Consider the following 15,491-nt stretch of genomic DNA (forward strand, 5'->3'; position numbering starts at 1 on the left):
ATGTTTGACTGGTTCTGTGTAGTTATAGGAGGAGTGGTGTTCATAGTGCTGTGCTCCTTCGTCTCTGGGTTCCTCGCAATTGCCCAGATGTGCAGCTTTCCCAGGTACTGCAGGAATTGCTGAATGGAGGATTCGGAGGCTGGAGGTATTGATGGGTCCTTATGTCACATGAGTTAAAATATTACACTGTCTCAATGTTTCATCATGTATAAATAAATGAATATTTTGTGTTATTTATTCAATGCATTGACTTTTGGATTCAGAACTACACATACAAAATAGCTTGTACACCCCTCAACTTTTAACTATTTGAGATATTTGAAATCAGTTTGTGGCCTTAGATATGAAGGGCTGCTATAATGATGGTTATTTTTTGTTTTAATTGTATCCTTTTTAACAGTAGGGGTAGGGGTAGCTTAAAATATTTAAATGGGTAGTATAGTCGACATTCATATAATTTTACAGGTCTTGATGAATCCAAACGGTTGATATAAAGATAATGAAATTGGGCCACTACTAATAACAAACTGGCAACTAATAATTACTTTTACTAACTTACCTTACACAACATTGGATTGTGGTGTAAAAAATATTATAAACTATCAATAATTATACATTGATAGTTTGTAATTATATTGATATTGATTACAAAATTATTTTTATATTGATAGTCAAATTATATAAACTGTACTTACAGAATTGTAACTCAATTAGTTCTGTCTCACATCATTCCAAAGGCCCATAAAACATTAAACATTGTTTTTTGGTTAAAATTGAAAACCACAAAATGCCACATACAGGTAGCCTACGGCACCGCCATTCTACAATGTTCATAATTTTTCCTAAACACTAGATAGATTTCACTTACACACAACAAAACTAACCAGCTCTGACATCAGCAAATATTCAACCTCGGGAAAATCAAACACGGAGGAATACAAAGGGTAAACAATAAAGGAATATGAGGGGGACAAAGCAAAGGCTACCGACTACAAGATAAACGATGGGCGCGTGCCGTGGTTGATTTGTTTGTTGGTCTGTGGGAAGAGCAGACAGTAGCGCTACGCGCGGCCACTCGTGCAACCGCCACCAGTGCTGCCAATGGCCCGGAACTAAACTGCTCCATTTTCCGGTTCACTGCCTCCTCGACACATTGTCGACTACTGGACTATAACTAATGACACGCGTGCTAAACCTATAAACCGCAACTGCAGGGATAACGTGTTAAAATGTTGATTTGTTTGAACAATCCGAGTGTTAGAAACTGGACTGGTAAAACACAACACATAAAATCAAATAGTGATTGATATTTGAATAGAGCAGTTTTCGTAATTCACTTTTGCTGCACAGAATCGTTGTTGTGGAATTGTATAAATACTAGTGTCCCTATTGCTTGAATTCGAGTAATTGCTAAGTATTAGGCTACAGGCGTTATTTTAAAACGAATAATAGTCATAATTTATGATAACCGATTCCACTCAAAGATTATGGATATAATCAACATGTACATAACAGATCGATATAATCAACATTTCTTGTAATTAATTGATATTATAAGGCCTTACCTTAGCAATCCTATTTTATTGATCCGAAATTAATTTCGGACCCGAAGGTCCATCATCAGTCGGAGTCTAATAGACCAATTTTTTTCTATAGGGTATAGTAGAATCCACCCATTGGGTTTCGTAGAAAGTTTCACAGCATTTAAGACAATTCAAGTCATAGTTGATACGAAAAAAGTATAACAATTAGGGTTAAAATTAATTTAGGATCAATAAAATAGGATTGCTAAGGTAAGGCCTTATAATATTAATTAATATATAATTAATCCAGAGTCTAAAATGATTGATTTCTTGTAAATATCTTATCATTTTTTAAAAGCTGATCTTGTTTTTTAGTGTTTTCTACAAATGTTTCCCACTCATAGCCGCATTAGGTTGTCCATAATAACGATTATAAATAAAAATACCCCTGCCGCAGCAAACCTGCCGACTAAGCGAATTTCCATTTGTCTGAATTGATTTTCAGTTAAATATATTATAACTAGCTGTACCCGCGGGCTTTGCCCCGTTTAACTTCATATGTGAGCTCGTTCGCATGGCTCAATCACGTCCTGGTTGAAGTTCGTTCGCTACGCTCACTCACCTTTAGGTTGGAGCACGTTCGCTGCGCTCACACGTCCTGGTTGAAGTTCGTTCGCTACGCTCACTCACCTTTAAGTTGGAGCTCGTTCGCTGTGCTCACTTGCCTTCAGGTTAGCTCGTTCGCTACGCTAACTCGCCTCCGGGTTGAAGTTCGTTCGCTTTGCTCACTCACCTTTTGGTTTAAAATTAGCTGTTGTCAAATATAAAAAAAAAATAATAGTGCTGCACTCTGTTGGTAATCCTTGTAACTTTAATGCTATTGAACATCATAGAACAGAACCAACTGGGTCTGACTTAGGGGAGGTACGAATGAGGCATTTAGTTCAAAATTCCTCCGTGAACAGCGCTCTAGTAGAGAGCACTTTGGCAATGAAGGTTTACTAATCGCAAAAATAGTTCTGTTCATAAAATAAAATTATAAATTCCTCAAATTCAATTTTATATTTTTTAAATTATAAAATTAAACTATCATAACCTAACCGAACTAACCAAACTTGCTGATAATTAAATAATATAAAAAAATTTAAGTAATAGAAAAAATAATTATGTTTAATAAATAAAACTAGAAATTGCTCAATTAAAACTTTATAATGACTTAATAATAAAATTAAACTGTCATAACCAAACCAAACCAACCAAACTTGCTGATAATGAAAAAGTCTTAGACAAAAAGTTAAGGCTACCAGCGGGATTCGAACCCGGAACCTACAACTCATCAGCCCGGCACGCTGACCACTAGACCACCGAGGCCAATGTCCACAACCCGTATTGTTACGGTAATAGCGTTCCCTCAGCTAATAAGAAGCCCACAGCTGTCACCGTAGGCTCTTCTATACCTCCCCTGAGTAAATACCGAACCAACTTGTTTAATTGAAACAGCTGTTAAGATTCATTTATTCTATTTAAATATGAGTACTCATTAGGTTAACATGAGAAACTCCAGAGCCACTGGGGCGGAGCCCGAGAGTCCGATCAGAATAAAAACCACTTAGTTTTCCTATTTAATGCCTAAAGAATCAGTGTACCAAATTTCAGTCTCCTAGGTAAATGGGAAGTGGGAGAATTAGTGATGAGTGTGTCAGTGAGTCAGTGAGGGCTTTGCCTTTTATTTTATACTAGCTGTGTGCCCGTTCTACGCACGGGGATCTTATCGTAGCCAGTTGAAACCTTCTTATATTAAGAACAGCAGTTGATTTGAATATTTTCAGATATGCTGGCAAAACAGTTATAGATAAACCTTCGCAAATATAGTATCTGACAGTTTCAAGCACAAGGCAAAACAAATGCTTCGCAATTAAATGTCACCCGGATTATGTTGGTCCATATGTTAAATCCAATGATTAAACTAAAAAAATGCTTTATAGATCTATGAGGCATAGTCCTAAGGTAGGCCTGAAAGTTACTTTCCACAATGGTTAAAAGTATATAAGGTACTACATTAACCGCACAATTTAACACTTTATTCGGGTTGACATTTTTCATTATCAAGGTGCGCTTGTCCTTTCCGTGAAACACTGAGAAATAAAGGACATTAATGCGTTACCAACAGACATATACACACACAAATCCAGAACTTAATTAGGGAATTTGCTACGCTTTAAGCATAACAAAGTACATATAAAATTAGTATTTGAAATCTTTGTTAATGTCATCAAATTTTATCATAACAATTTATATTTGCTTGGACCGAAGATGACCCGTAATGCTGTCAAAATGACGGCTTACTTTATGAAATAGAGTAGGCCTACTATAGACAATTTAGATTGGTAATTTATAATAAAAATTACCAAAATAGACTACGAACTATTGATGCACAAACAACGTAAAGCGTTTAAACAATAATTCATGGTGGTTTACTGAGTTTTACTAAAATGCGTTAGCCTATCGTTTTCTTAGCATAAAAAATTTTGGAATCCAGACAGAAAAAGCAAAACTTATACAGTTAAATTGAATACGCCTGTAATAAATAAGGTGCAACATCAACGATAACTAATTTGTAAATTACAATGATGTTGTAGTACGTAAAAATTATTCTTGCTGCTACCAACGGTTCTAAGGGAAATCAGTATACCAAAAACCAACGTTTACAGTTAAGAACTGTAGTACATCCGACCAACTGGTTTTGGATTTTCTCGTAAAAGGTTATTGGCAGTCAAAGCTATTTACCATTAATTGCTTTATTTATAAACAACTTGTAATGTAAACTTATCGGTGCCAGTTTGAAAAAAAAACAACCTTATACAAACAACTGTTTTGTTATTTAACAGATTACGTATTCTCTAAACAATGATTGGTATAGGCTATCCATTAACATTAGAAGGGAATGTGATAAAAATCACACAACGTTGGGTTTTTGAACGTTTGTAATTTTATTTCTTAAGTAGGTAGGCCGTGTATCTTAGGAAAAAGTACCGGCATCAAGGATCGTAGTCAAAAAGGTTGTTATGAATAATTGGCTAGGCGTACGTACCCAAGAGATGGACTATTTGCCTATTGGCTGTATGGTCCGGCGATTGCATCACACGGTGAGTAGGAACTATTGACTATATATATAGTCAATGGTAGGAACAGAAAGTGACACATTGGAAAATCGAGTTTAGCATCATCCGTTAACCTCTGTTACAATCACCTACTGCAGTTGTGATTTTTTTTACTTTACACTTTACACAACCGCCATTGAAGCGCGGTCACTGAGGGGAAATCTTGTTTCTAAGCTAGTGATGGTGACGATCATTATTAAATTTAAGTTTCCCACCCGTATACAACACTGATTCAAGGTCTTCTTTCTTGTTATCAAAACTCAAGAACAATTTCATACACTAAAGAATTTCTGGTTCCTGACCTGGATGATACCTAGTTAATTAATTTAATTTACGGTTACACTATTACACTATATTATTGAACTTGCGATTAATTAAATCCGTTATGTAAGAAAAACGGTTTTTAATCTCACTTCGTTGAGATTCGCTTTCAAAACGTGATCGAAAATGGTTGCGGTATTTGTAAACAACATTTGTAAACATATCCGTGACAGCTAGAAAAAATAATCTTGATCCGAACAGCTGTTCGTTATTTCATAGATGACTAGCTGTGTGCCCGTTCTACGCACGGGGATCTTATCATAGTCAGTTAAAACCTTCTTATATAAAGCACAGCAGTTGGTTTGCATACTTTCAGATATGCTGACAAAACTATTCCTTCGCAAATACAGTTACAGTTTCAAGCCAAAACTAATGCTTCGCAATTAAATGTCACCCGGATCTTGTTGGTCCATATGTTATATCCAATGATTAAACTAAATAAACGGTATCAGCATTCTGACACATACTTTCTCCCATAAGTTTGTCAACAACCTTTATCATGTGTAAGCGGTGAGGGTAAATATACGGAAATGGGATTTGTACAATTTTGTTCAGAATTTAAAGGACTACTAGTGTACCTGTTGCTCGAAATCGAGCAATTGTCAAGTACCGGTATTATACAGAAGTTATTTTAAAACTACAGTAATAACAGTCATAATTTTCGATGAGTTTAAAAGACCCGACAAAATGCTTCTGTAAGTAATTGAAATACTCACACTATTTAATAGCGCTTTGAAATAATAAAAGCTTCTTGTAAAAATATTTTAGCATTTTTTGGGCCCGGCCTTATCTTTTAGTGTTTTCTACAAATGTTTTCCGACTTAAAGCTGTTACCAGTAAACATTTCTTGCATGTATTTATTTGATCGGACTTGAGGTAGGTTTACTTTACCACTATGACAACATGATGTGTATATTCTTCAATGTTTTTTTTTTTTTACTTACAAAATATGTTGCTTAGCATAACTGGCAAAAATGATTCATCTCCCCAAGTGATTGTGTACCTGGATTCCTTACTGTGAGACCAGGCCTCTCCTCTACTCTTCTCATACGCATAAGATTTCCTATTAATTGTCTCCTCCTCCTGTTTTCAATATTTCTCCTTTAAACTCAAGAAATTGTCTGTTCTTCCAAACAAAACTGATTGACTGTTTAGATTTGTCTATAACCTCCTAAATATTACAAACACCAATATTTACTGCCAAAAAAGCTGGTGAGTTTCATTTTATATACAGCTGTTTTTGTTTTTAAATTTGTTTTCAATGTAATTCTTATGGGGGAAAATGCGACCTTTGAGAACGTCTCGTGCCCTTAAGGGCGAGAGTTTTAAAATTCTAAAACCTTTATGCAAAACTACGAATTGAGACGAATTATTTGACACCTCAAACGTTAAAATCGGTCCAGAAATAAAGGAGGAGTTTTGTTCACAAAAAACAGCCCTCACGTATTAATATAAGAGATAACATAATCGTTAAAAGTATTTAAGGTACTATCTCGTCCTCTTAATTTAACACTTTATTCGGGTTGACATTTTCATTATCAAGGCGCTCTTGTCCTTTCCGTGAAACATTGAGAAACAAGGACATTAATGCGTTACCATCATACATACACACAAAAATACCGAACTTAATTAGGGAATCTGGTACGCTTTAAGCATAAAAAAGTACATATAAAATTAGTAGGTACTTGAAATCTTTGTTAATGCCATAAAATTTGATCATAACAATTTATATTTGCTTGGACCGGAGATGACTCGAAATTCTGTCGAAATGCTATCTGAATCGGTTTGCTATATGAAATGAAGTACAGTAGGCCTACTATAGACGATTTAGATTGGTAATTTGTAATAAAAATTACCAAAATAGGCCACGAACTATTGATACATAAACAACGTTCAAAGTGTTTGAACAATTCATGATGGTTTGCTGAATAAATGTTTTACTAAAATGCGTTATAGTTTTCTTAGCATAACATTTTGGAATCCAGATAGAAAAAGCAAAAATTATACAGTTAAGACATCAATTAAATTGAATAGGCCTACACCTGTAATAAATAAGGTGTAACACCAACGATAACTAATTTGTAAATTACTGTGATGTGATGGTACGTAAAAATGATTCTTGCTGCTACTTAAGGTTAAAAGGAAAATAACCAGTACCGTACCAAAAACCAACGTTTAACAGTTAAGAACTGTAGTACAGCCGACCAATTATATGCGTTAATCAAGGTTATTGATCTCTTGGTTTTGGATTTTCTCGTAAAAAGTTATCGGCAATCAAAGTTATTTCCCATTAATTGCTTTATTTGTACACAACTCTTAATGTAAACTTATCGGTGTCAGTTTGAAAAAAAAAACAACCTTATACAACATAATTTTCTGTTATTTAATAGATTACGTATTCTCTAAACAATGGTTGCTGGTATATATATTAACATTATAAGGAAATGTGACAAAAATCACACAACGTTGGGTTTTTGGACGTTTATAATTTTATTTCTTAAGTACCTAGGTAGGCCGTGTATTCTATGGAAAAGTACCGGATCGTTGTCGAAAGGGTTGTTATAAATAATTGGGTAAGCATACGTTACGTACGACACGTACCCAAGAGAAGGGCTATGGGCCTATTGGCTGTATGGTCCAGCGATTGCAAAACACGGTGAGTAGGACTTTATATAGTCAATGGTAGGAACAGAAAGTGACACATTGGAAAATTGAGTTCAGCATCATCCGTAAACCTCTGTTACAATCACCCACTGCAGTTGTAATTTTTTGCTTTACACTTTACACAACCGCCATTGAAGAGCCGTCAATGAGTGGAACATTGTTTCTAAGCTATTGGCGACGGTCATTAGTAAATTTAAGTTCCCCAGCCGTATACAACACTGATTCAATCTTGATTCAATGTCTTCTTTCTGGTTATCAAAACTCCAAAACAATTTTATACGCATATTTCTGGTTCCTGACCTGGATGATGTCTAGTTATTTAATTTACGGTTACACTATATTATTCCACTTGCGATTAATTAAATCCTTTATGCAATAAAAACGTTTTTAATCTCACTTGGATGGGATTTGCCTTCAAAACGTGATCGGAAATGGTTGTGGTGTTTGTAAACAACATTTGTAAACATTTCAGTGACAGCTAGAAAAATAATCTTGATCCGAACAGCTGTTCGTTGTTTCATAGATGATTATGTGATACAAATTGGAAGAAAACTTGACAAAAATCGCACAAAACTGCATTTTTGAACGTCCGTTATTTTAATTACAAAGTAGTGAGACCATATTTTAATGGCTAAAGACACTCTCGCCAATCCAGTGAATACATTAAAATGACTTGGGTCTTGATAGGTACTCTCGTTTTCCTGGAGAAGATTGCGTAAAATGCTATCTTGAGTGTGTCAGACAGACAGACAGACAGACAGACAGACAGAAATTTAGATGAGACTTGTTTCGGCTTCTTTAATGTATAAAACGTAAAAATAACCTAAAAATGTATGATTCTGAGCTATGTACAGACAAAACTCTAATTTTATTTATATAGATTATGTGATAAAAATTGGACGAAAACTTTAAAAAAATCGCACAAAACTGCATTTTTGAACGCCCATAATTTTATTTACAAAGTAGTGAGACCATATTTTAATGGCTAAAGACACTCTCACCAATCCAGTAAATACATTAAAACGACTTGGATCTTGATAGGTACTCTCGTTTTGCTGAAGAAGATTGCGTAAAATGCCATCTTGAGTGTGGCAGACAGACAGACAGATAGACAGACAGACAGAAATTTAGATGAGACTTGTTTCGACTTCTTTAATGTATAAAACGTAAAAATAACCTAAAAATTTATGATTCTGAGCAATGTACAGACAAAACTCTAATTTTATTTATATAGAAGATAGATAACATTAGGTTTAACGAGTACCTAGGTTTTCTGCTACAAGGAAACTAATAAAGTGTGTTTTTGAGTAAAATATTGATAGCTTAGTACAAAATAAATAAATTTGCCAAGTTTGATCAAAATATATCCATAAACAAGCAAACTACAACATTTGACAATATTCTCCATAAGAATAACATAGGATTTTTTAATTTACAATTTTTTAAATTTTCTCCTTTACTAATAAACGAACAAAAATACTTTTATATACTAAATTATTTGTTTTTTTAAGCTCTTTAAAAAGGTCTAAAGAGAAATCGGGAAATTTTGTGTTTTTAAGGTTAAAAGTGAGAAAAACCAATTTTTACCCTATAAAACCCCCCGTTAAGTCCCGTTCCCATGGTCCGATCGTGCTGGTTCGCGAACTCATTCAAGTTTATCCCGCTTTACACCTTTAAACCAAATTTCATCAAAATCGGACAAAAATTACTCAAGTTATCGCGTTCACGGACGTATATATATATAAGTCTATATATATATATATATATATATATACATATATAAAAATTTGAACGAATCGTGTTTTTGGCCGTTAGGGACACCAAAATGAAAAAGTATATCGGTCCCGGGTCTAGGTCTTACCATGCCACCTACGGTAATAGCTACTTCCCTATAGGGAAATTCGCTAAAAAAAAACATTATTTCAATTTCTTCTCCCTGGTGGTATTCTATGACTTTCCTATGATTCCATAGCTTGCAAATCGGCTTTTTATGGCTGCAATGATTAATACAGCACAGTGTTAATCATTAGATCAATTATTAGAAATGCAACACAGTGTTAATCAGTTTTCTTTTCAGTACCTATATCAATTTATCCAGGCCCTCTCGCTTTTAGCGAATTTCCCTATAGGGAAGTAGCTATTACCGTAGGTGGCACGGTAAGACCTAGACCCGGGACCGATTTACTTTTTCATTTTGATGTCCCCAGAGGCCAAAAAAACCATTCGTTCAAATTTTTAAATATGTATTTATGTATATATATATATATATATATATATATATATATATATACGTCCGTGAACGCGATAACTTGAGTATTTTTTGTCCAATTTTGATGAAATTTGGTTTAAAGGTGTAAAGCGGGATAAACTTGAACGAGTTCGCGAACCAGCATGATCGGACCATGGTTACGGGGGGTTTTATGGGGTAAAAATTGGTTTTTCTCACTTTTGACTCTCAAAACACAAAATTTCCCAATTTCTCTTTAGACCTGTTTAAAGAGCTTAAAAAAACAAATAATTTAGTATATAAAAGTATTTTTGTTCGGTTATAAGTAACGGAGAAAATGAAAAAATTGTAAATTAAAAATTCCCATGTAATTCTTAAGGAGAATATTGTCAAATGTTGTAGTTTGCTTGTTTATGGATATATTTTGATAAAACTTGGCAAATTTATTTATTTTGTACTAAGCTATCAATATTTTACTAAAAAACACACTTTATTAGTTTTCTTGTAGCAGCAAACCTAGGTACTCGTTAAACCTATTGTTATTAAAATATATTTAACTAGCTGTAACCCGCGGGCTTTGCCCCGTTTAAATTCTTAATTTTCAAGATTAACTCGTTCGCATGGCTCAATCACGTCCTGGTTGAAGTTTGTTCGCTACGCTCACTCACCTTTAGGTTGGAGCTCGTTTGCTGCGCTCACTTGCCTTCAGGTTAGCTCGTTCGCTACGCTAACTCGCCTCCAGGTTGAAGTTCGTTCGCTACGCTCACTCACCTTTTGGTTGCAAATTAGCTGTTGTCATAAATGTAAAAGAAATAATAGTGCTGCACCCTGTTGGTAATCCTTGTAACTTTAATGCTATTGAACATCATAGAACAGAACCAACTTGTTTAATTGAAACAGCTGTTAAGATTCAATAATTCCATTTCTCATAAGGTTAACATGGGAAACTCCAGAGCCACTGGGGCGGAGCCCGAAAGGATTTTTGAAATAAGAATATGCCTATATGTTAATCGGGAATGTGAGCTATCATCATGCCAAATTTCAGCCCAATCCGACCAGTATTTTTCGCGTTCACTTGTCACAAACATACATCCATACATTCATTTATAATATTGTAGTAGGATTGAAAATCAATTCAGAATAATGGAAATTCGCTTAGTCGGCAGGTTTGCTGCGGCGGGGGTTTATTAACAATTCATATTGTTTTGGTTGGTTTATAAAGAAAACTTAACAACATTACCTTCAGTAAATGAGGAAAACGACCATTACACCACAGTTATTATTATTTTTTAATAAAGCTTTGAGAAAGATGACATTTCTAGATTGATGTTCCTGGATGCCAAAGACCCGATATAAAATAAGTTGGTCTTGAGCTTTAAGAGTGTTGGAGTTGATTAAAACTTTCTTGCATAGTTTAGGGTGATTTTAAATGAGTTCTTGTAAGTGCCGGTAAATAATATTATGATAAACTCATAGGAAAGTATGTACCAGCTGCTGTTTAGTTGATTATGTTGAGAGACAACTGTTTCTCGAGTTGATTACTTATAGTTAAATACTTCTATTTCGGTAAGATTGTATGGTTTTTTTTTACAGCTTCCCTACAAACTTAACACAATGTAGACTCATAACGCAGCCTAAATTAATAAATTGCTAGAAATCCATTGATACCACATATATAGAGAAGTTATTCTTTTTGATGGTTCCAAACTGGACTAAGCTGTTCCTGATTGTTGGGCTTTAAATAAATGACCCTGGCTAATGAAACAGCTGATCTTAGTCAGTAACAAAGCTACACAGATTATCTCACACTATCCTTCACTCATATTTGGGTAAAAAATGCACCTGGGTGGCGTATTGCTAATTTACTAGTGTCCCTTTTGCTCAAATTCGAGCAATTGCTAAGTATTACAGGCGTTATTTTAAAACCAATAACATTCATAATTTCTGATGACTTTAAAAGATTCGACTCAAAGATTATGGAAAAACTCAAGATGTACATAACAGATTATATCGATTTATCCAGGCTATCTCGCTTTTTTTCCGCTGTAATATTTACGCCAACCCAAGTTCAAATAGTAAATACATCATTTCAACCAAGTCAGTAAATGTTTGTAGCAAACTGTTAAATTAGCAAACTTGACTGTTTTACTGTTTACAATCATCATATGTTCTTCTTCTCACTTTTAATTTCTGACAACAGCTGGAGTTTAATAACAATTTTTGTTTCCCATGTTAATCTTATGGAGAAATACAAAACTTTAAAGGGCTCCAGGGCCTCACTCTCTAATTATTTCCATAAAAAGAAAGTTTCCTGCACAACTTCGTTACGCTCTTTCCAATGACACCAAAAACATGTCAATCGGTTCAGAAGTTTCGGAGGAGTGATCGTCACAAAAATCCTGCTTGCATATTAAATAAGTACGAGAGGTCGTCCAGTGGTCGAAACTCGACCAAAAATACGTAATGTACTCACTTATCTATTTTCACCCCACACTGTAAATAAAACATGTGATTTGAGTTTCTTCCATTTGTTTTGGTTTTCTGTTTATATTTCGTTGTTATTTTCGTTACCAGCATGGCAACGCATAAGATCCATGTTAATATTTTCAAATTTTTAAACTCATTTTTTGTGCTTATCTTTGAGCCTATTTAAATTTATAAAGGGATTCTGCACACCTACAGGAAAATAGTTTTCTAACGGTATGCGTAGATTTTCCCTACGATGAACACGAGCTGAGAAAAAAGGTTTTAAAGAAACATGCTTGCCTATTAATATATAGATAGATAACTTCTCATTGTTGTCTTTCAATGTCCTTGACTGTTTACAGTTATCTCAATATAAAATCGTTAATGTTAATCAGCTGTGTCCTTGTTTGAAATTCGACAGGACAGAGCATCTAGGGAACACTAACAATACTACTTCAATTATCCTTCAAAGTGAGCATTATTTCCTAATTACATACGTGTGGTTCCTTAATCGCATATTCATAAGATCTCCCAAAATTAATATTTCCTGATCTTTTACATCCAGTTAGTTGCCAAGTGTATTGGGTGTTTGTTTCTAATAGTCTCTGTTTCTGTTAACCATACTCTTCAATTTATCTGTTACTTTTTTGCTTTATTAATGTGGTATGGTTGTTAAAATTTAATTAGATTATTATATATTTTTTAACGATTAATATTTTTGTGTGAAAATTAAAATAGGTACTGAATTATAATGTTTTTCTTTAATTTATGTATATTAATGTTTATTATTAATATTTATGTATTATTATTTTTCTTCATATATGTATTTTGTAGGTTCCAGTTTGAACTTCAAAAGCTATAAATCTTGAATGAACAATGTGTCTTTAGTTTTATTCTCTGCTGATATTTTTAGGTCTTAAAAATACCTTGAAGCCCAACAAAGCGTCAGATGTTATTCACTTACCTACATAGGTATTTCTATTTTGCAGATGTGCAGTTTATGGCAATGGCTGATTTTAGTTTTTCTCCTGGATTTGAGCTGTTCCGCATACAACCCATTCTTTGGTATTTATTTATTGTCTTCCATATTTTTTATTATATTAAACAAATAATTATGGAGCTTTTATACAGTTTCAACACAGAATTAAAGCTTTGAGGTGGTTAATTCTAAATCATTAATTTAGGTTTTTGCGTCAGAAAAAGATACAAATGAAGCAGCAAATTTTATTGAATGTAGTATAATTTCTCAATTTTGAGATTATCTTTAGTGACATGGATTTTTATGACATTTGAGCTTATCAACTGCAGTGTTCTAATTATGTCACCGCAACTACCATAGTTGTGTGGGTTTTTAGTAAATACAAAATGTCATTAGTTGCAGAAAATGTGTAAATTAACTTACAATACCGGTACTCATATTTTACACATAACTGTAAAATTTAGATTTAGACACATTTTTGTTTTACTTCGCGCTGCAGAAAAAGGCAAATTAAATATTCTTTTAACCATATGAGTAAAAATCAACTCTATAGCTAAAATATTGTGTGTTCACACTATTGGTTTGTAAACATAAAATCTGTTATGATGATTAGAGCTTCTATTTTGATATTAGAATACTTTATTGAAAACTAAGTACCCTCTCAAAATTCATTTTATTAGGCTACAACTAGTTTAAAAATTGATGTCTTATTCATATTGTTTCTATAAATTATAAATTCAATAAACTTTTTAAATTAAAAAAAAAATTATCTGACTGAATTTAATTATAGGTTTTGGCGAAGAGAAGAAATTTAAATTCAGCAAAAGTTATAATTTAATCAGTCAGATGATTTTTATTTATTTAAAAAGTTTATTGTATATGTTATGATAGAAACGACATGAAAATGGCATAAATATTGACACTAGTTGCCTAGTAAAATGAATCGTAAAAGGGTACTTAGTTTTCAATAATGTATTCAAAAATCTGTTAGGCCTATATATAAATAACTCTGTTGGGGGAGAACATTCCAAGCCCTCAAAATTTTCTGGGGATTGAAGTTCCTCACCCAAAAGTCTGAAATTAGCCACTGATTTGGCTACAACAATTAATTACTATCGGAATAGTCAAAGCTGTTACAATCCAAGCAAAGACACTTTTAAGAAAATAAGGGTTGGTTTTAAGCATAACAAATTATTACCGGTGACTATAACAGATTTAAAGCCGGAAATTAAATAAAGATCCAAAATTTTCATTGAGAAAACAAGTTTGCTTTAAAATGCTTAAATCAGATTACATTTGAAATTTGTAAAAATATAGGTAATGTCTTGCTAACATATGTACACTTATCTTTGAAAAATTCAATATATAAGTAAGTGTTAAGCATTATTAGGTTACATTGGTGACATGTAATTAGTTGGTATGATGAGTGTACATTAAGTTTTTTTTATGTTGGCAGCCCTGCAGAAATGGCCTCTAGAAGTGCCGCATTGGTTTCACTGAGTATTTTCTACTCCAGATAGCCACACTTCTACTTCTACTCACCCTCATTACAATCTCCCATCAACATAAGGAGCAGTCATGCAGCGGTAATTATTTTATGTAAAATTCTAGTGGAAAGTCTTACTATCTAGTACCATCCTCTTGTCCTTAAGAATGATCCTTAAGAACAATAATTAATCTCTTTGTTGAAAAAGGATAATTTCATTTCTAAACTTAACTTTTGCTTTTCTCTTGACTAATGTAGTCCATCAGTAATGTAGTTGAAAAAATATTTTTTTAAATAAAAAAAATAGGTCGATTGATTTAGAACTAAAAAAAACACAAATTTGCCTCATAGGCACCTACAATAAGAGATACAGCTTTCTGAACTATGGAGTAGCAAATTTGCTAGTTAAAATCCCCTATTATTATTTTATACCAAAAAAATGTTTGGGCATATACTACAAGTAAATATAACAATTTATTTGTATCTAAAGAAGTCATAATTTTACAAAAGTTTATTTCTTAATTCAGGTGCTGTGACTTCCTCCACTTATTTTCAAAGACTTATTTAGAGATGAAGTTGAACTACAATGCCAAAACACTGGCACAACTGGTAAGTGATGTTTCTAAACTCTCTAATTTACTTTCTCCTTATGGTCTCAATAAAC

The 15,491-nt window shown here is 33.4% G+C and overlaps 2 protein-coding genes across 2 annotated transcripts in view; both read left to right on the top strand.

The window, feature by feature from the left end:
• The window catches only part of LOC128993117 (uncharacterized), a 22,781-nt gene continuing 7,290 nt past the window's right edge, over positions 1-15,491 (top strand). Inside the window, exon 1 of the mRNA XM_054416874.1 lies at positions 1-104. Within this exon, the coding sequence (XP_054272849.1) occupies positions 1-104 (104 nt within the window). The remainder of the gene's footprint in view (positions 105-15,491) is intronic.
• The window catches only part of LOC128992538 (carbonic anhydrase 2-like), a 22,375-nt gene continuing 22,233 nt past the window's right edge, over positions 15,350-15,491 (top strand). The window contains exon 1 of the mRNA XM_054416162.1: positions 15,350-15,436. The gene's annotated coding sequence lies outside the window, so the exon portion shown is untranslated. The remainder of the gene's footprint in view (positions 15,437-15,491) is intronic.

Source organism: Macrosteles quadrilineatus, unplaced genomic scaffold (genome assembly GCF_028750875.1).
Source record: "Macrosteles quadrilineatus isolate MER2022 unplaced genomic scaffold, UCM_ALF_1.0 Scaffold_4__1_contigs__length_99947679, whole genome shotgun sequence".
Taxonomy (NCBI): domain Eukaryota; kingdom Metazoa; phylum Arthropoda; class Insecta; order Hemiptera; family Cicadellidae; genus Macrosteles; species Macrosteles quadrilineatus.